At 36.3% G+C, this 21,118-nt stretch overlaps 1 protein-coding gene across 5 annotated transcripts in view; it reads left to right on the forward strand.

Annotated features, from left to right (window-relative positions):
- Positions 1-12,182: 12,182 nt before the first annotated feature.
- LOC121313374 (pituitary adenylate cyclase-activating polypeptide type I receptor-like) overlaps positions 12,183-21,118 on the forward strand; it is a 94,139-nt gene continuing 85,203 nt past the window's right edge. For 4 of the 5 annotated variants that reach the window (XM_041245815.1, XM_041245817.1, XM_041245818.1 and 1 more), the window contains exons 1-2: positions 12,183-12,894; positions 19,588-19,746. In XM_041245815.1, the coding sequence (XP_041101749.1) occupies positions 12,892-12,894; positions 19,588-19,746 (162 nt within the window). In that variant the 5' untranslated portion in view covers positions 12,183-12,891. The remainder of the gene's footprint in view (positions 12,895-19,587; positions 19,747-21,118) is intronic. The other variant, XM_041245816.1, reaches the window with a different exon arrangement.

The raw sequence follows: 21,118 nt of genomic DNA on the forward strand, positions 1-21,118 counted from the left end.
CCTTGCATGAGAGGCCTTTCATGCAAAAGGATCTAATAACTTATAGCACAAAAGGGACGTGCTAGAACTGTTTGTGAGTACCCCGCCACATATGTCCCCCTTTGTATGCAGCACACATGGCCTCAATGAATACCTGCCCCCCTAAAATCCCAAAAGTGATGGGCAAAGTCCGAAACCATGAACGGAGTCAGCAGACTCAAAACTAACGGTGGCCACACCGTTAGCCCTGCAGTGGACAGTATACTAAAGCTCTCCCTTGTTGGCTCTACTGGCAGTGGAAAGGCTGCAAATGCCAAAACTAGCAGCCCTAAGTGGTGCAGGCTTGGCAGTCACAGGCGGTGGAGTACAGGGCAGGAGTGGTACCTCCGAAAGCGACGGCAGCATGGGACCTCAGGAGGTGACAGCAGCTGTCGACCTTTGAGAGGCGAAGGCAGGTGCGGACCCTTGGGAGGCAACGGTAGCAGTGGACCCTCGGAAGACGATGGCAGCTCCAGCCTGACCAGTGCCGGTCGTTGGACTCCTGGCTTTCGCCCTGCTCCCCTCAACAGCATCTGCAATGGTGGTGGCGGCAGCAGCAGGAAATCGTCCTCTTCTGGTGGTGGTTGAAGCAGCAAGTCATCTTCCTCTGCTGGTGGCAGCGGATACTCTCCCTCTGGTGGTGGAAGCGGAACCAGCAGACAATCCACCATCTCCCCCCTGCGGTGGAGACAGTGGCAGGGCTTCTCCCTCATGTGGCGAAGGTGGGTGGGACAGCAGGACATCTCCCCCTGGCGTCGGCAACTGGGGCAGCAGGACATCTCTCCATGGCGTCAGTAGTTGCTCGGGCCTATCCACCTCTCGTTCTTGTCTCTGTCAACTTCCGGGCACTCCTTCTCCTCGTGTCCAAACTAACAGCATTCAGCACACCACTCTTCTACTGGCACTAGCGACAATGACTCCTCCCCCTTCTCTGACACACGGGTCCGTAGCTCCTCCTTCTGAGGACGTGCTTGATGGTGGCGACTCTTCTGGGTTCTCTGGGGTGCCTGGACCTGGCTCGTTCGGGCAGCCAACACCTAACCCAACAGATATTGGGAGGGGCAAATGGCCACTGTGTGTCTGAACTTTCTGCAACCATGACACCACTCGTCCATGAAGCAAGACTCTTCCTCCAGTGCGGGCTGTGATGGTTGTCGCATCTCTGGTTCCACGAAAGGGCACTAACGCTAGCTGTGTCTGAACAGCCGCACCAATCCGGTGGAACCTCCAGGTAGTCCAAGCAGTGGAGCTCAAAGTAGCCACACCAGGTTCATCCAGTCCAGATTTCCCATGGCTCCTCTTGCCGTGGTTGCTGTGGCTGCAGCTGCTGTTGCTTCAGCTGTTGTTTCTGCTGCTGCTTCCTTCCAAATTTTGTTGTACAAAAAATGGGTTGAGAATGTAACCACTTACAGAGCAGTAAACAAAAACATAACATGAAAAGTTGACAGTTTGAAATTCTCTTACGGCAAATAAAAAATTCACAATTAAAATCTCTTCTCAAAAAACAAAAACAAAAATAAAGCAACCGCAATACTGCTCCTGTCCTGTGACAAGAGCAGGAAGCAGTACACAGAACTCTGAAATGTCTGAAATAAAATGAAAAGACTTTTCAAAAGAAACAAAACACTATTGAAAACACAAAACAAAACGTCACACCGGCCAAACAAAATACAGCAATTCTAACCAAATGAGTACCTTTGTAAAAATTGTTTGGAGCTCTGTCTCTGTGCCTTAATGATCCCAGAGTGGGTCCTATTATACTGTGGTTGGAGCCGTAACTACCCGTCAGTCAAGCAATTACCTCATTAAAGCTCCAGCCACATTCTTCACAAGGTTTTTATGGATGAGGAATTAACCCCATCCTTGCCATAATGCACAATTCAAAATACTAAACAATTGCAATACATTAGAACCAGGTACAATTTACAAAAAATTAAACAATAATAATGCAAATAATAATCAAAATAGCACACCTTTATATACATATTCATAAGGGGGTGGATCAACCTGCCATAAACCCATAGTCAAAGGTGGAGGGAATAACAATGAGGAGCAACTAGTTCAGTTCCGAATGGGAACAGCTCCAAGAGAAATAAAGGAATTGTGACACAGTGTAGGGAGGAAGAAATTTGGGAGGAGAAAGGATGTAACGATCCTCTCTCCCCAGGTACTCCCACTGTTACTGAAATATCACAAAATGCACAGCTCACTCCAGCCTTCTGGCCTTGCACTCAGCCTGTGAATTTCTCAGGCTTAACACTAGAACTCCCCGAGTGATCATTTACAAGGAAACTACAGGCAAGAGGATCAGTAGGCAAAACTACATATTGCAGCTTGCAGAGGAACTTCAACTGGCACATGTTAGAAAAATATAAATTAGAAAGCGTGTAGCAGACTCTATAACAGAATTTGATGAAATGGAACCAGCAGCACAGCTTTGTGAGCTAGTTGTTCCCCTAGTTTAAGTCTGTATTTCAAATAGGTTTATTTGTAGCTTGTATTGTTGTTGTTGACTATTTGGCTGTCATTGTAGTTGTTGTTCTGTCACTATGGCAGTACACTGTTTTTATTCATTTTTAGAAAGGGAAACTCAAGAAACAACAAAAATGCACCACTCTGATTGACTGAAAGTTGTTATCGGCAGGGATGGGATGTTGGTGTGGTTGAGTTGTGTTTACCATGTGAAAGATTTCTGAGGGCACTCCTATGCTGAGGAATAAGATCAGTTCACTGCATGGCTGAAGCAGGTTAATAATAAGTATCAATAAACTTAAAATGAACTGTGTGCTACACAGAGAATACATGACATGATCAAATACAATAAAATAGGCTTATCATGAGAGAGGAGGGAGGTTGAGTTTCTAGCTAAACACCAAAAAACAGGTTCTGGTTCCTATAGGGACATGCCACTAGCTTTTAAATAAATATGCAACAGGGCAAATGCTGGGCATAAACTGAACTGACATCCACACACTCTCCAAGTGTTTTAACCACTATACTAAACAGCCATGCTTGTTTAAAAGAGCAGAGCAACACCCGTTATATATGCTGTCACTCATTTCTTTGATTTATATTGACTTGTACATATGTTTTTTTGCAGTGTCATGTAATAATCCCTCAATTCTTCTTTCACTTGATGAAAGAACCTATTTTTCCCAATAAGCTTTGTAGTCTAATAAAAAGCATAACCTGTGAACATAACTTCCTGAACACAGTAAAATCATTGATTCAGAGATCACCAGGCTTCTAAGCCTCAGAATAGAAACATGAGCAATGATTTGATTTTCTTCTAAATCATGTTGGTGGAAAATGTACTGTACCATTTCGGAAATTGCATTCACAGCTGACCGGCTTCAGTATGATAGAGAAAGTTGCTTAGCTGTAGAAGAAATAAATTGCATCTGGCATGGCAGCTAAAGCATTTTAGATTACAGTGCATTACATTGTAGATAAGGGAGGGCTATGTTTTATATTACATTGGAAAGTAATGTGGCTTATTTTTTTTTGTATATGTGTTTAACGTTACCATCAAACAGTGCTTTCATGTAAAAGAAGCAATTTATATTTGTTCCCAATACATAAGCACATTGGTGTAAGTTATCTTAACTAATGGTTGTTTTGATTCAATTTAAATCACTTAAAGGCATGTCTAATCTAAACTTACATTGGCTCTGTACAATGAATTCATACTTTTCTGGATTTTTTAAATGTCCCTTCCAAGCGTGGGACATCTGGAGAGAGTAGGCCTGTGCCAGTTTGATACTATTAACATTGTCCAATGTGTCAAATTAAAGGGACACATTGAAGAAAAATCATCTTACTTAGACAGATATACACTTCCTTATCTTCTGTAATCCTGTTGCAAATCTCATGTGAAGAAATACGTATTGCACTACATCAAAACAAATAACCCAAGGGCCAACGAATGTCAACCATTGAAAGATAGTGTCATCTTAAAAAGTGCAGGCGAATTAAGAAATGGGCAGCATCTTAAAAGGATTTCTAATACAAAAAAGCATGGTGGAAGTAAAAACGTATGACAGAAATGCTACTCATTTGTATTTCCATCATTATTTTTTATTTCTATCATACTGTGACAGGGCGAGGAGTCCTGTACATTATTGTTTATTTATTTTTAGAATGGGGTCTGCCCCTCCGCCTCTGTATTTTGTATTTTATTATTATGATTTATTTAGTGTATTTAAAATGTATTGACAGCATAGCCATGTTATTGTTTATTTATATATGTATTTATTTATTGTATATATGACAGCACTGTCGTGTTTTGTTATTGTATTGTATTTATTTAAAAGACAGCGAGAGCCATGTGTGTGTGTGTTTTGGCAGAGGTGAGTTTTGGCAGATCGTCCTGTGCCAGTGTAATTAATAAACCCGTGCAGATTGTGGCCGAGGGGTAATAGAATAATTACAAGCTAGTTAAACCCCTCGGCCACGATGTATAAGCCTGCAGTTCTCCTTGCTCTGGGTGGGGATTCAGAGGAGGAAAAGAGGAGAGCAAGAGCTAGAAACAAAACTAAACTAAACTAAACTTACCGTATAGGTTCAGTGAAGGCGATTGCCCAGCCTGATGGTTTGTTTGGGGTTTTACCCTTTTAATTTCTGTGCTCTGGAGTGGTTACTTTTGTTAAATCTTTTATTTTATTTTTGTTTGTGTTTAATAAAACGATGCAGACGCATCTTGCACTGCAGTACCTGCCTTTATTAATCTTCCTGCTTCTGGCCTGACGTCACTACACGTCCATCCTGTCACACATACGTTTTCCTGTATCACCACCCTTCTCTGTGAATTCGACATGCATCTTTGTAGATTCACCTGCATTTTTAAGATGACACTGACTTGCACTTTTGGGCCACCGTAGAAAGAGCACAAAGCTACACCAGTGTTTCCCCACTATTGTCAAAGGCACATTCTCATTGTTTGTACTTCTCTGACAAATGTAAAAAAAAACAGGGTAATCTGTTATATATATATGAAAAGTATTATAAGTATAATTAATTATAATCTCTCTTTGAAAATGTAATTGATTTGGAGGTTAGAATCATCTGTCTTTTAACAGACTGTGACAGAGAACAAATGAATCCAAGTCAACAATCTCCCTCCCGGCCTGTGAGGGCGCTGTATAACAGGAACAGTGTGCCCCGGACTGGATGGTTTGACCGTTCATTCCAGGATCAGTCGGAAGTTCGCCATCCAAAAAGGCGGTGAAGCCACAACACTAGAAGTCAGCGCTTTACTGCGGTAGGCAATGTGTCAGTCATGGATTAGAGGAGAGGTGATTGCACTCGCTACCAAAGGGGGCGTGACTGAAGGTACGTCAGGGTGTGTGGCTGAGTGATTTTATCCTCTGTTATTGTTATGGAATGACCGTGAGGAGTGAAATGAAACTGTGAGTGTTAAGCGTTGTATTGTCTGTCTTATTAACTGTTGTTATTTGTCATTGTAGACAGCCAAATATACGGGACCTGTCACTTTTCAGCCAGCATCAAACCCAGACTGCACTGCACCACTGTTAGCACTGTTTCGTGTATTAACAACACCACAAGTCTGTGTTTATTGTTATTATCATTTTGGAACTGAACCCCATAATATTACTGACTATACACACTGGTGTGCATAGTCAGTGTTATTATTTAAAAGCCCTTAATAAAGCTTTGTTATTTACAATTGAACTGTTGTTGGACTGTTGTTTCTAAGCACTGCATCACCTCTACACCTGTGCACTACAAATCACTTTGCCACACAGACATATTTTGTTTTAATTTTAAATTAATTTTACTTTGATGCTATTAATACTAATGATGGCATTGCTGAGTAACATGGATAAAACAATTAACTTCTATGGAATTAGTGCTGGAACGTTTCGGTAATATCAATAAGATCTTATACATTTTCAATTAATGAATGGAACATCCTTATGAGGCGCGGTATCTGAAATACAGTGGCTTGCGAAAGTATTGACCCCCCTTGGCATTTTTCCTATTTTGTTGTCTTACAACCTGGAATTAAAATTGATTTTTATTTGGATTTCATGTAATAGACATACACAAAATAGTCCAGATTGGTGAAGTGAAATGAAAAAAATAACTTGTTTAAAAAAATTCTAAAAAATAAATAACAGAAAAGTGATGCATGCATATGTATTCACCCCCTTTGCTATTAAGCCTCTAAATAAGATCTGGTGCAACCAATTACCTTCAGAAGTCACATAATTAGTTAAATAAAGTCCACCTGTGTGCAATCTAAGTGTCACATGATCTGTCACATGATCTCAGTATATATACACCTGTTCTGAAAGGCCCCAGAGTCTGCAACACCACTAAGCAAGGGGCACCCCAAGCAAGCGGCACCATGAAGACCAAGGAGCTCTCCAAACAGGTCAGGGACAAAGTTGTGGAGAAGTATAGATCAGTGTTGGGTTATAAAAAAATATCCGAAACTTTGAACATCCCACGGAGCACCATTAAAGCCATTATTAAAAAATGGAAATACTATGGCACCACAACAAACCTGGCAAGAGAGGGCCGTCCACCAAAACTCATGGACTCAAGGAGGGCATTAATCAGAGAGGCAACAAAGAGACCAAAAATAATCCTGAAGGAGATGCAAAGCTCCACAGCGGAGATTGGAGTATCTGTCCATAAGACCACTTTAAGCCATACACTCCACAGAGCTGGGCTTTACGGAAGAGTGGCCAGAAAAAAGCCATTGCTTAAAGAAAAAAATAAGCAAACACATTTGGTGTTCGCCAAAAGGCATGTGGGAGACTCCCCAAACATATGGAAGAAGGTACTCTGGTCAGATGAGACTAAAATTGAGCTTTTTGGCCATCAAGGAAAACATTATGTCTGGCGCAAACCCAATACCTCTCATCACCCCGAGAACACCATCCCCACAGTGAAGCATGGTGGTGACAGCATCATGCTGTGGGGATGTTTTTCATTGGCGGGGACTGGGAAACTGGTCAGAATTGAAGGAATGATGGATGGCGCTAAATACAGGGAAATTCTTGAGGGAAAACTGTTTCAGTCTTCCAGAGATTTGAGACTGGGACAGAGGTTCACCTTCCAGCAGGACAATAACCCTAAGCATACTGCTAAAGCAACACTCGAGTGGTTTAAGGGGAAACATTTAAATGTCTTGTAATGGCCTAGTCAAAGCCCAGACCTCAATCCAATTGAGAATCTGTGGTATGACTTAAAGATTGCTGTACACCAGCAGAACCCATCCAACTTGAAGGAGCTGGAGCATTTTGCCTTGAAGAATGGGCAAAAATCCCAGTGGCTAGATGTGCCAAGCTTATAGATACATACCCCAAGAGACTTGCAGCTGTAATTGCTGCAAAAGGTGGCTCTACAAAGTATTGACTTTGGGGGGGTGAATACTTATGCACGCTCAAGTTTTCTGTTTTTTTGTCTTATTTCTTGTTTGTTTCACAATAAAAAATATTTTGTACCTTCAAAGTGGTAGGCATGTTATGTAAATCAAATGATACAAACCCCCAAAAAATCAATTTTAATTCCAGGTTGTAAGGCAACAAAATAAGAAAAATGCCAAGGGGGGGGGTCAATACTTTCACAAGCCATTGTATTAGCATGGCTCCTCCTTAATTGCCATGTCATAATAAAAAGGACTTCAGCAATAATAGTGCTACAATCTTACTTCTGTTTTTGTTGTAAAAGTAATCAATCTGTACTAGGTTCATGCAGAAATGGTGTCTTTTTGTCAGAAAACAAAATTGTGAATTAAATTGTGGAAAGCCTAATTTCCGATTTGCTTGTAGTTTACTTTATTTACATTTTACTACAGATTATCAGCTTAATCATTTTATTAAAACTAGTACCGCCATAGCTGCTTTTTGAACGGCTTTTGCAATTCAAATTTAAATATCTCTGTGAATATCTTCTGCATGTCAGTTCTTAAGTGTTACTAAATATTTGAATTAAATACCCACATGGTGTTTCAGCAGCAGAATCGTAAAAAAATAAGTTATAAGCTCTTGTTTCTTCAACCGCCAGACCTGCAGTTTATGCGCCATATTGAAATCAATACAATATAGCTGACAATTTAGTCTGGGCTTTGTAATAAAATCAAAGTCATTGTGAAAGAATGTATTATAATATTGTTGAGAGCTTGAAACACTGATGAAAGTCATTCTACACATATTATTATTTACATTACATTTCTCTTGATTAATGACTGTGCCACCCTGAGTGTGACTGCAAAAAAAAAAAAAAAAAAAACGTGCGTATTCTAAGCTCTCTGCAAAGATCAGTGACCATCAGGACTGATGCTAAATGAAGTCCAGAGACTGTTGCATTTTGCAATGCAACGAAGTATGATGTGGATATACTGGATCAGATGGCACAGCTGTATTCTCTCAAAGGTGGTACTGGCCTGTGGCTGTTTTTTATAATGTTTTGGACTGGGCAGCCATCAACACTTTGTTTTTGTTCAAGGCATGCACCGGCAACACAATCACTCGGAGGGACTTTATTTTGCAGCTAACCCTTGAGCTACAGCAGAAGCATTTTGATAAGAGACACGAAAACCAGCTGGCAAACGCCCCTCAACCTTCAGCCAGAGGTGCGCCCACTGGCACACAGAATAAAAGACAATGCCAGGTTGTTAAATGCAATAAAAACAGAACTTTTGATGTCTGCACCCATTGAGAAAGGCAGTCTGTGGCAAAAGCACTGGTACAATTGCAAAGAGTGTTTTCTGCATAGATTGTAATTAGAATGCTGTAACAGAACTCTGAACAGACAAATAGAGCCTTTGCACTCTATTTCACTGAAAGCACTTTCACGTTGCATGTTATGTTATTTTTATTTTTTTGTTTTATGCTATTTTTATAACTAGCTATTTATGTTTTAAAATGTTATATGTGCATACAGCTTTCAACACATGTTTACACATAAGTTTATTGCATAAAATTAATTTTATTAGTTTTTACCTTTTTGAAAAAAAATAATAAAAAAGTTAAATCTTCAATGTAAATGTGGTGTTTCTGTTCTGAAAATATTATGTATGATGTTAATAAATAAAAATATTAAGTTGTATCTGGTTGTTTGTTTTTCATTTTCACATCGAAGCCGTTTTAAAATAGAGCTGCACATTTTGCACGTGCGACGGTTGTATGTAGTCTGAAATCTCAGCGGTTCTCATGTTAAAGCAAACTTCTATTTCACAAACAGATCAGGGAAAAATGTACAAAACTCAAATGTTTGTGCATTACAATAATTAAACCTAATATTATATAGGGCTTTGTTTTTATGTTGCAGAAAAGGGTATTCTGTATTATTCAATAAGTCACACATATGTACTAAATTTTGCTTACGTAAATGGTGTTCATACATTCTAATATTTTTTCTTTTAATGATTGTTTTATATGTTCATATAGAACTGTGCCAGAAATAGAATGATTCTTGGTGGTAATTCTCCCTCCCAACCCGTGAGGGTGCTAAGTGCAGGGAACACAGTATCTGTAACAGTAGACAGATGTCCTCAAGAAAGTATTAGCTTTCTCTTTCCACACTGATACGGACTACAGTACTTTTGGCCCTCTGAACCCTATTTTCTTGCAACCAGGGAAAACTGTTACTTTATAAAAAAGACATTGTGATCTGAATGTAGCTCATCTTAACCACAACTCACAGTTAAGAGCAGCACTGAAGTGGACACACAAATCACTGCCAAGACTAAAAATAGGATAGCTCTTGAGAACACTTTAGAACACCTGCAACAGAGGTGCTCATCAGTTTCACAAGACAGCCATCAGAAAATGTCCCTACAAGAATAAGCACTTGATTGGCTTTCAAGCTAATTGCAGCTGTGTAACACTAGTGTTTTTATAAAAAATACAGCAAGTCCAGCTTTATAGTTTCCACAAGCTATTAATCATCAGTGTGTGTGGGCCATCAATTTTGACACATAGGGCGGCATTATGGCGACATTATGCCTGGACCTTTAAATTACAGGTCAAAGATGACATTCATTCGTCCACTGTTCATCTGTGAATGTTCAACTGCACTAGTTCCTTTGCTACAGACTGCCTTTCTCAATGGGTGCAGACATCAAAAGTTCTATTTTTACAAAGATCTGCAATGGTGGATTAACCAACAGACCTAGCCATATGCACAACAAACATTCCATCAATTGTCCATGTAATTGTTGTTAATTATGGTACTACACATTTCAAACATAACACTTAGAAAAAAAAAATTCATAATTACGTATTGTACAAAGCTTCTTTAATTACAATATAACTTTGAACACAGTTCTGGGTTCCTAACACAGTCTGGTGGATAAAACATTCTCAAAGAGCAAACGATGATTTTAAACAGGACAATACCTGTATGTTTATTTGTCCCGTCGCATTCCTTTTCCAGTGGGAATGTGGCTTATTTTAATAAACAATACAAAACAAAAATAAACTACAGCTCCTGTTTTGGAGCGCTAACTAAACATAACAGGATCCCTAACTTAGTTTCAGTCAGACTGCTAATCCGGTTTTCTGACTTTAAATATGTTATTCACAAATCACAGATTTAATAAACTTTGTTTTAACGTACACCATATTCAGATCTAGACACATATCCTTATCTTGTTATTGAACAAGTATCATCAAGAAAGAACTAAACAACAAGTGTTGAATTGATAAGAAAATAATCCATAGTGAATTATTTTTACTGAGTCAAAACTTATCATTGTTTATCACTTACTTAATGAACTGGTAATGCCTATAGCATATGCTGGATGAACCCCTCCCCAATTTTCAAAGGCACAAGCAAAAGAGTTCCTGATTGGCTTTGGTGCTATCAATTTGTCATCCACTTAACGTATGCTAACCAATTATTTGGTTTCATATCCAATAACCTTATTAGCTTTGTTAAAAATGATACTGGTACCACTTTTATTGCCATGATAATTTTTTTTTTTTTTTTTTTTTTTTTTTTTTTTGTTGTTTTTTTTTTTTACTTGTTACTGCATGATTTTTAAATATTTCAGATACAACACTACAGATAAAGTTCTGCATCCTGGAACCTTTGCTGTAAGTTTAGTTCCATCTAGGACAACAAGGGCAAGATTTTCAGCAATCCAGACACTGTAAAAAATGTAAGTGTGACGTGCAGATGGACGGATGTATGGAAAGACTGACACTGCACTCCATCCCCAGAAATGGATATTCTTAATAGCATGAAGCTAAATAATGGTAAAGCCAATTTTCATGACAATGGGATAATTGACTCTCCAGATCTATGGACAAATTACTTTGTCATTTCTCACAAATGTATGCTAAATGATTGTGTGCATTACATGATATTGTGTGCATACTTACTTAAAACAACACATACCATTGCTGAACGTGAGCTCACAGTATGCTCTCCAAGGTCCTGAAATGATACACATCTACTACATGAGATTCAAAATCTGTCCTCACTCAGATTTTGATGGATTTGAATTTATGAATAATGGATCACCTCCAATCCAACTGTGTTAAATGAAAGCTGTAAGCCTTGAAACACATACATGTTGATGTCCTGCGCCAGTGAGGTGAGTGACAGAGTAAAGCTATGTTGGTCAGTACATTTGGTATACAAAAAAAAATCTATGTTATTTGAGCACAATAACCAGTGACAGAACGATTACAAGAAACAGCAGAAAATAGTGTCCCCTCTAAGAAGAGGAATGTTCGTATCAGGCACATACTATATTTAAGCTGAAAAGCTAGTACAGAACAATATGCTCCAGAACGTTTTTATTTTATTTTATTTATTTTTTTTTTTAATCCTATGAAATGCATTTTTTTAAGTAGTTGAGTGTACAGCTCTTTGATTTAGTCATGTATTATATTTAAAAAGTCAAAGACTTAGCTCTCAGGCAGAGATGGATTGAATACACAACTCCATGGAGCTTCACTCACTAAAGTCACGAGCAAAAGTAACTTATTTTTCTCAGAAGGAGGGTGACATTTCACCAGAATATAGCTAGTAAAACAATACCATATGTGACGGGTCCTTAGGGTTGGCTTTGTAGTTTCTGGCTGAAAGCGCATTGGTATTTTAGAACGTGTTATGTTTCCAGTGAAACAACGCCATTGTGAAACTATTAGCGCAACCCTGCTTGTAAATACTACCACTCAAACCCTTCATTGGATAAGCAATATATCAGCATACTCCCACCTACGCCACGTTTTCACTGGGTCTAATAGACATTCTACATATTCAATTAGGCTGTGGAGCTGCAATGTTTGGCTACTCCCTTTGAACATCTGTTTCGGAGGCGTACGCTGTCTTGCAGGACTGCCAGTTTTATATGTAGTGTATTTTCTGCGGGGGGGAAAAAAAAAAAAAAAAAAAAAAAAAAAAAACAACAAAAGAAAAACATTGTATTTCATATTTTATACTAGACGCTCTGGTCAGTAAATGTCTGTACAGTACCTACAGTGTTATTGATTCATTTTGTAATCAGCATTGCAAAGCAATTTTTAAAATGTATTTATTTATTTATTTATTTTTACAATCGGCTAATCATCCCGCAAGAGAGCACGTCTGACTGCATAGATTCTTCCAGGGCAACATTAATTGTCCCAAGCGACAAGGTTAAGAAAGTAGATTCCGTGAAAGATACTTGCATTTGCAATCATGAAAGTTTGAACGAACATAAACAGACTGAAGAGATTTTAAAGAACCAATCCTCCCACGTATTCCTGTATCTGAAAACATACGTGCTAACCCGACAGTCATGTGCTGGTAATTTTGAGTTAACAGGACCCGCTTGTATGTGAATGCATTGGACTCGAAGCTGGGAGGTGTTTTACAAACGTCATTCTGCGAAAGATTACAGCTGAAATGGTAAGATTGTACTTCTCTCTTGATATTTAAACAATTTAAAGCATTTTATGTATATTACTTAAAAAAATAAAAAAAATAAATTAAAAAAAAGGTTTGGTGAATACTTGTTTTGGATGCATCAGTGCAATCATTACAAAGCAATGACTTTCTTAATAGCTGATCTGGATGGCTGCATCTGCATCTGCGGTGCTCAGTGTGGCTAGAATGTTTGACGGGGCTGGCATATCACAAGTCAAGCTGAATTTCAAAAACAAAATTCCTATAAGTACGGAATATTAATTGGTTATACAAGTATGCGTATATTACAGGAAAATACGAAGTCCCTGTTTACTGTGCGATCACGTGATACATTGTGATATCGTCTACAAGTTAGCAATTAATTCTGCATTGTGGTTTACGCTATCTGAATCAATGAGTCTAAAGTCGTCATGTATGCGGGAATGAAATACTGGTTGCTAGTTCTCATATTAGAATGGGTTCCTATACTTGGAGTGTAGCTATAATAAGTAAATGCATAATGTTATGTGGTGTTTATTATTATTATTATTATTATTATTATTATTATTATTATTATTATTATTATTATTATTATTATATTTGGTAAAGTGTGGTATGTGCATCTCGTAGTAAGTGGTTGTGTTTCTTCACGAATCTTCAGAAAAGTTAACGCGATTAGTAGCATTATAAGTAGCCATGTATTGTTTCTCTTTTGAAATGAGTACAGTACACTATACATCGAAATGGATTTGAAAATTCACAACAGTTAAACACCTTGTTATAATGCTATACATGTTCTTCAGAGGGATGCAGATGATGTTTTTATTTGTATGTATGTATGTATGTATGTATGTATGTATGTATGTATGTATTTATTTATTTGGTGTATTTGGTGTATACCATAACTGTTCAACCATCATTAAAAAATAACAGAATAAAGCCACACCCAGCCCCATAGCATATTCAAACAATGGTACCCTACGCTTAACACAGTATTCATTGTTAGTATTTCCACTGTTACTTTTTGCTCCACCAAAACATTGAAACCTGTATATATATTGCTATATATATATATATATATATATATGATATATATATATATATATATTATAATATTATATAATAATATATATTTTATTACAAATTAAAAATAAATTTTCGAAATGAAAAAAAACATACCAGGTGGTTTTCTGCATGTTATGTTTACAATTTACTATTGATATCTTCTTCTTTTTTTTTTAAAAAAATCATTAGTAATGTTATAAAAAAATCTTTTTTTTTTTTTTTTATTATTATTTTTTACTTATTTTAAAATTGTTATGTTTAAAGTACTATTATTTAAAATAATCTCAGTTACTGCCTTGGAAAATTTATATTTGAACAAATGGCTGTGGCTGCAGTGCACAAAGTTAACAGACACTTTCCACAAGAAAACAGCTTTTCATTACCATTATCACACTATCTAGTTTGTTCTGTCCCAAGCTAATACAATATTAATTATATTAAAACAATATAATTTGTGACAAAAATCACAAACATCTTCAAGCGTCAATGGTTTGGATGTGCTATGACTGTATTTTTATCTAGGGTGATGTATTGTACCCAAGAAGTTTCAGCTTTTTCATATTGAATAGCTTTCCTGTGGAAAATCAGATTGCACCAACTGGATAGTTACTCCATGATTTAAAAAGCTTAATTGTATTTTTTTTTTTTTTTTCAAAGAAGGACAATCCCCAGATTTATACTTCCATTAAAGAGGGATATAGGAATGCATTTTGTTATTTGACCTAGAACAACAAAGAAAATACACTGAAGATTGGGCTTTGGGGAACAGTAATGTTGCAAATCAATTAATTGCACCTTTATATGCCCAAGAGAGTTATTGTTTCAAATGCAGCTGTATATGTATCATAATCTATCCTCTTAAACTAGAATACGGTGGACCAGGTCTTTAATCCATTCATTATTTTGTTTGTGCCTTTGGGGATTTGTACTTGCCCTTCAGGCTTTGATGGTTGTCCTAGGCAACTGGACACATGCATTTGCATTCTCCATCTAGTAGTTAGGGGAAGAAAATATTTTGGTAAATAATTATGCTAAATTATGGAGACCCACAATCCCTTTATTACCTACAAAATTATATAACAATAAACAGCATAAATGATTGCACATACCTGCTATAAACAAATATAAACAGTGAACCACATGAATGGCAATGACTATGTCCTGCTCTACAAGTGTTAATAAACATTATTTTATTATAAAAATATTACACCCTGTCTTAATGATTTAGACAGTGGCTGATGTAAAACCAGTTAATTTTTCAATCTTTACAGTATGGCTCTCTCTAGTTTTGCATAATTTAACAGTACAATTTCATTAATTGCTGTCTATAAAACTATAAAAGTCACCAGAGAGGGCCCTAAAAATGAAAATGGCACGATCATTTAGATTTTCAAAAATGTAGATCATTAATGTAAATGATCTAAATAGCAGCTGACCTTATCACTTCCATACAACTTGTTTTTAGTGATATGAGGGTCAATAAATCCAGTGGTGGAAAACCAGTAAGGATAATATTTTTCTTTCATACTATTGTGAGAATACTAGAAATATACACAATAGCAAATTGCAATAAGTGTGAAAAATGCATAATATAGTGTAAGAACATGCAGTATGATGATGAAAAAAGGCAATACAACAAACCAATGTGCTATTATTGTTTGTTATTGCATTGGTCTTTTAAAATGCATTTTTTAATTGTAATTTCTTTTCTAACAACAAATTGAAAATATATTATTTGCAAAGGTTTATTCACTGGTGTTAGAATACAGTATTGTGCTTGAGCAGTTTTGTACTAAAGTGGTTGAGTGAGAGATGCCATCCAAGTGGGGTGGATTGGCTTCACCTGCCCCCCTGCAGGGAGATACAATTGCAATAGTGATGATGGGGGAAATGATGGGGCAGAAGTGCAAGCGGAACAGAAAGGAAGCTTTAGAAAGCGAGTTGATTGAAGATTAGAAAGGATAGGAGCCCCTTGAACCACACAATGGTTACAAGAAATCTCAACAGGAATATACAGTGGCCAAACAAGTCAGTTCAACTTTAAATATGAAACTTCTGCAATAAAGTTTTGGAACTGTAATGTGTTCATTACAGTCTTTTAATGACAGCAGTAAAAACGCCTTGTGTAGTTTGCAGTATTAAGCCACCAATATTACTCATGACTTACTCATGGGATACATTTAATAATAATGTCACATGATTATTAAATCAAAGACTCTTTCTGAAAAAAGCTTCACTATATTATTATACATATTGCAAGTGTTTTGTCATGTCTTAAAATGTGGCATTTTCTCTATCTGTAAGAACAAAAAGAGAAATATTGTTTATAGGCTCTTTGAAAAGTCTCCTTAATAATAATACTTGAAACTATATATGACCCATAGTTTGCTTTAATTAATTTCTGGGATATTTACCAGCCCATACTACACAGAGTATTGATAGATCTCCTTGGTCACAATACATTCATTTTGAAACATGCTTTTTGATAGCCCTGCTAGGAGTCCCCATTCTTAATGTATCGTCTGAGCAGCTTTGCTTTAGTTCTCATTTTTCTAACTACAAAAGTACATGACAGCTTTTACAAATTCAAACTGAATCAACATTAGTCCAGTGAAAGATATTTATGTGTCTGGAGAAAGTCAAATATTTGCTTTTCCTTTTTTTTATTATTTAAAATATTTAAAAAAATAAAAAAATAAAAATAAATAACAGTTACACGAAAGTTGCAGTTTTACAATGTTTAGTTGATTAAGTCACATTTTATTTTAATGTTTTTTCTCCAAATCTTGAACTTCAGTCAAAGTAATTAGAAAAATCACTAGAAAAATATTACAAACAATAAAAACATTATCTACTTCAAAATTTCTCTTCACTTTAAAAAAAAATAAAATAAAGAGCTACATGTTTGGGCTGATTTAAAAGCTCCACTTGGAGTTGAGAATCATAAAGTAAAATAGAAGTGTGATGAACGCAATGATTTACGTACATAAAATGAGTTTACGTAAATAAAAGACACAGTGGTCTAAAACAGAAGTGGATCTGATACTACTGCTCTAAAATTGATAAACCTCATATTTGCAGATCTCTTTCAGTTGTATTCTGTTGTGTTTAATGGTCTTAAAAATGTTGTTAATAAATGACCTCTAGTGGAAAACACTGGAAGGATTAATATAGGCTTATAAGGTGACTAGATTTAGATCCATCGCTATATAGATCATCCCTCTCGTTGAGCTAAGAATTCTGTAAAGGTAGTGCATTAAGCAGACTGTTGCATTTCCTGTTGCATTTCCTGGTAACCCCACGGCTTCCCTTCCATTAACACAGTTTGACATCTGAAGGTACAATGACAATGTAAGCTAACCTACAAAAGAAATACTGGAGGTAACACAGTAAATGATCTCTAAATTTAACCTGTACATGCATGTCCCTGTTTGTGTGAATTACTTCAGTTTCATTTCTTTTTGTAGAAACTTTTACAGCTTTCTACTGGTGTATATTATTAGAACAGTAAGTGAAATAAAAACAGCTTTGGAAATACACTGCACTTTTAATATCAGTGTTTAAATGTATGTAACTGTAGCAGTAAGTAACCCATGTTGTCTTTATTTGAGTAATTAATTTGGTGCCTGGACATTGATGTTATTTATTATTTATTTATTTATTTTTAATGTATTGGTAGTTGAAGTATGAGTACTGTATGTAAATGTCCACACATTTGTGATGCATGTTTGCAATACAAAGGTCAGGCATAAAACAACTACTTTGGCTAAACGAAAAGACCAGTGATATGGTAAAACACGCACATTTGTATTTAATCTAAACTGAAGTGTCTGCCAAGAACATAAGAACATTTACAAACGAAAGGAGGCCATTCGGCCCATCTTGCTCGTTTGGTTGTTAGTAGCTTATTGATCCCAGAATCTCATCAAGCAGCTTCTTGAGGGATCCCAGGGTGTCAGCTTCAACAACATTACTGAGGAGTTGGTACCAGACTCCCACTATTCTCTGTGTAAAAAAGTGCCTTCTATCTTCTGTTCTGAATGCCCCTTTATCTAATCTCCATTTGTGACCCCTGGTCCATGTTTTTTTTTTCAGGTTGAAAAAGTCCCTTGGGTCAACATTGTCAATTATTTTAAAAAATATACAAACCACAGCCATACATCTTGTGAACTTCAATAAATGTTACTTTTTTATATGTAAATGTCAAGTAGACCATGGCTAAGAAAGTACATGTAAGGCTATCACAAGCCCTATCCCCCCAGAAATGGTCAAACATGGAAATCAAACCACCACTGAAAAAACAGCACTATTATTAAATTCATGGAATTAGGTTTGCAATTTACAATATGAAATAGAAATGCTGTATATAGTACCAGTGCATTAACTACACACTGTTAGACTGTAGTTAACATTTCTTATTGTTTACTAGAAGCACACTGTTCTGTGATTGTGAGGACTGAACTCTAGACATTCATTCAAGTATTTAACACACATTTATTTCCAGATCATGTGATTGTGTTCTAAATAAATGTATTAAACAACGTAACACAAATGTAGCTACAGTGTAGTTTAAATACCTGTGTTTTTAAGTGCATCTGAAATGTTGAACTCCATTAAGGATTGTATGCTATTAAATCCCATTAAAATTTAAGTACTATTTGTCAATTAAGAAGGCGTGTTGGGAAACAATTACATTTTCTAATTACAGTAGAGGTCATAAACTAAGTAGCCTCAAGAATGATCACAATACTGAAGGTGATAAGAAATACTAAAAGGGCTTAGGACTGTACAGATTTGGTTGATACAGCTAAACATTTTGCTAACCAGTACACTGTCCTAAGAGCAATTGTCATTTATAGATAGTAAAAATGTTTTGGTAACATGTTCCAGTTAAACACAAAACTTAGGATTTATTTAGCCATCAGCTGGGAATTATAATCACAATGTTCTCCCATTCCTATATTATTCTGTGTTTTGGAGAGGCAAACAGGACAGAACAGGAGAAGAATATAAGATGGTTTTGATCAAGTATCCAGTTACATTGATTTGGTGACCATGTGTTTTTCCACAGCAGTATTTCACTTTTCCTTAAAGGTGGAGCATAGCTCCCAGGAGATAAAACTGTTGTGTTTCCCATTATTTTATAAAATACCAGAGTACTGTTTTTAAAATAATTAGATTCAGTACCTGAGAAGAGATTTCACAAGCAGAACCTTTATGATTCATTCAGCTTATTCATTTACTGGAACCTGCTACGATGACTAATGCTGAGAGAGAATTTGGTAGATGAAATCTTTTTTTTTTTCCCTATTATGAATCTTGGAGCAAAAAACTGCAGTTATACAAGGTTGGTTGTAAAAAAGCTATTGGATTTGGTTAATTAGGAAGAATGTGTTTTGTAGTGTTGCACAATTTTAATCCAGCAAATTAACACTAACTGATTAACTATCTGTTTCTGCTTCTTATACCAATAAATGCTAGTATGGTATTTTTTTTTTTTTTCATATTACTATTTGTTGTCATGCATTTGTAATATATATTGTTTCAATTATTGCAAATATGCTATTATGTGGTTGTTGACAAATCCCACTGTATTTTGTACAGTATGTTTTTTTTTTTTTTCTTTTGCAGATCTGGAGATTATATTTGAAACCAGTCCAGATTCCTTATACTGTCAATTCCCCAACCTGCAGGACTCTAACTAACTCCTCTTGGCTGAAATTTGATTGTTACAACCTGTCCATCAACATGAAAGGGTTCCAGCTTTTTTTTCTACTTGTTCTTCCCCTGGTAAGGAAAACAGCACAAACTCCAAATCTGCCACCAAAATCAATCAGAAGTAATTGAGGGCATTTGAGAGAAAAGCAATGTTTGCATACTCTCTTGACATTATTACATATGTGCAACGGCGAAGAGGTCTGTTAAGGACCCTTTGCAATTTAATTTTCAACTTTTCTGCTTTAAAAATTTGAAATTATTGTGTTTAGGCACCATTACCACAAGATAGAAATGAAACCCTTGATTTTATTGAAAGCCTTATAAATATATTTCTCTAATATATAACTTAATGGCGCTACTGGTTTTTTTAATGATTATAAGAACTATTTACAGAAGTCAATTTATCAGTCCAGTGAAATGTAATAATCGATAGAGATTATACTGGAAAAAGCATATCTTTATTTTATTTTGTGTTCAAATTTCTGTCGTGTGGAAGTAATTCACAGTCATGATAAATGGAGTATCCCTTTAAAAGAGAGAAAAAGCACCAACAGTTACAAGTTTAACATATTGATAGTAAGTAGTACATTTTAAATAAAAAAATAAATACAAATTAACAATACTAATATTTTATGAATCTGTTTATAAATATGTTTACTGTATATGGTTGTAATTCCAACTTGTCACTCTCAGTTTTTAACAAAAAAACTAAACAAAAAAAAAAAAAAAAAAAACAAAGAAAGGTTATGGTTAACTCGGAGTATTTTGAGATTACAGATCAGCTGTCCGATAACCTCTGACAATGACAAATGATGCCACGTAAGTGACAAATGTTGATATTTCCAATATGGCGTAGCTAACTGATTTGATAAACAAAGCAGTTTGTTTCTTATTTAATCAGAAGGTTTGCACAAGCAATCTTCCAAATTTTGATGGTGTTAAAGAAAAAGTACCAGAAAAACAATCAGTTTTTTTTTTATGTACCATTTATCAACACTTTATTACAGTCCCCCAGTGACTGTATGTGGTTAGGGTTAGGGTTAGGGTTAGGGTTAGGGTTAGGGTTAGTGGCTGAGTGGAAACAGGTGCAGGAGTGATGCAGTGCGGTAATGAACAAACAGAGCTTTATAATCCGGTTTGGAAAGTGCTTTTTATTTTGTATTCACGTCTGGTGACCAATAACAATAATCCCCCGGCAATACACAGCAATGTGTACTGCACGGGGTAAACAATAACAGGCTTGCAGACTCAAACAATACTTAATAAACAACATGTATCTATCCCACAATAATACTGACATGGTCACCAGTCCTGGGTGAGTGCAGTAGAGTTCGTGTGGATGAATAAGTTTATTTTGTGACAGTAGTGCAGTGCTGGCCGTCGGCAACAGCTCCACAATTGTGTTAGCCATCTAGTGTAGTGTTACAAACAAAACAATTACACA

This window comes from Polyodon spathula, chromosome 3 (genome assembly GCF_017654505.1).
Source record: "Polyodon spathula isolate WHYD16114869_AA chromosome 3, ASM1765450v1, whole genome shotgun sequence".
NCBI lineage: Eukaryota > Metazoa > Chordata > Actinopteri > Acipenseriformes > Polyodontidae > Polyodon > Polyodon spathula.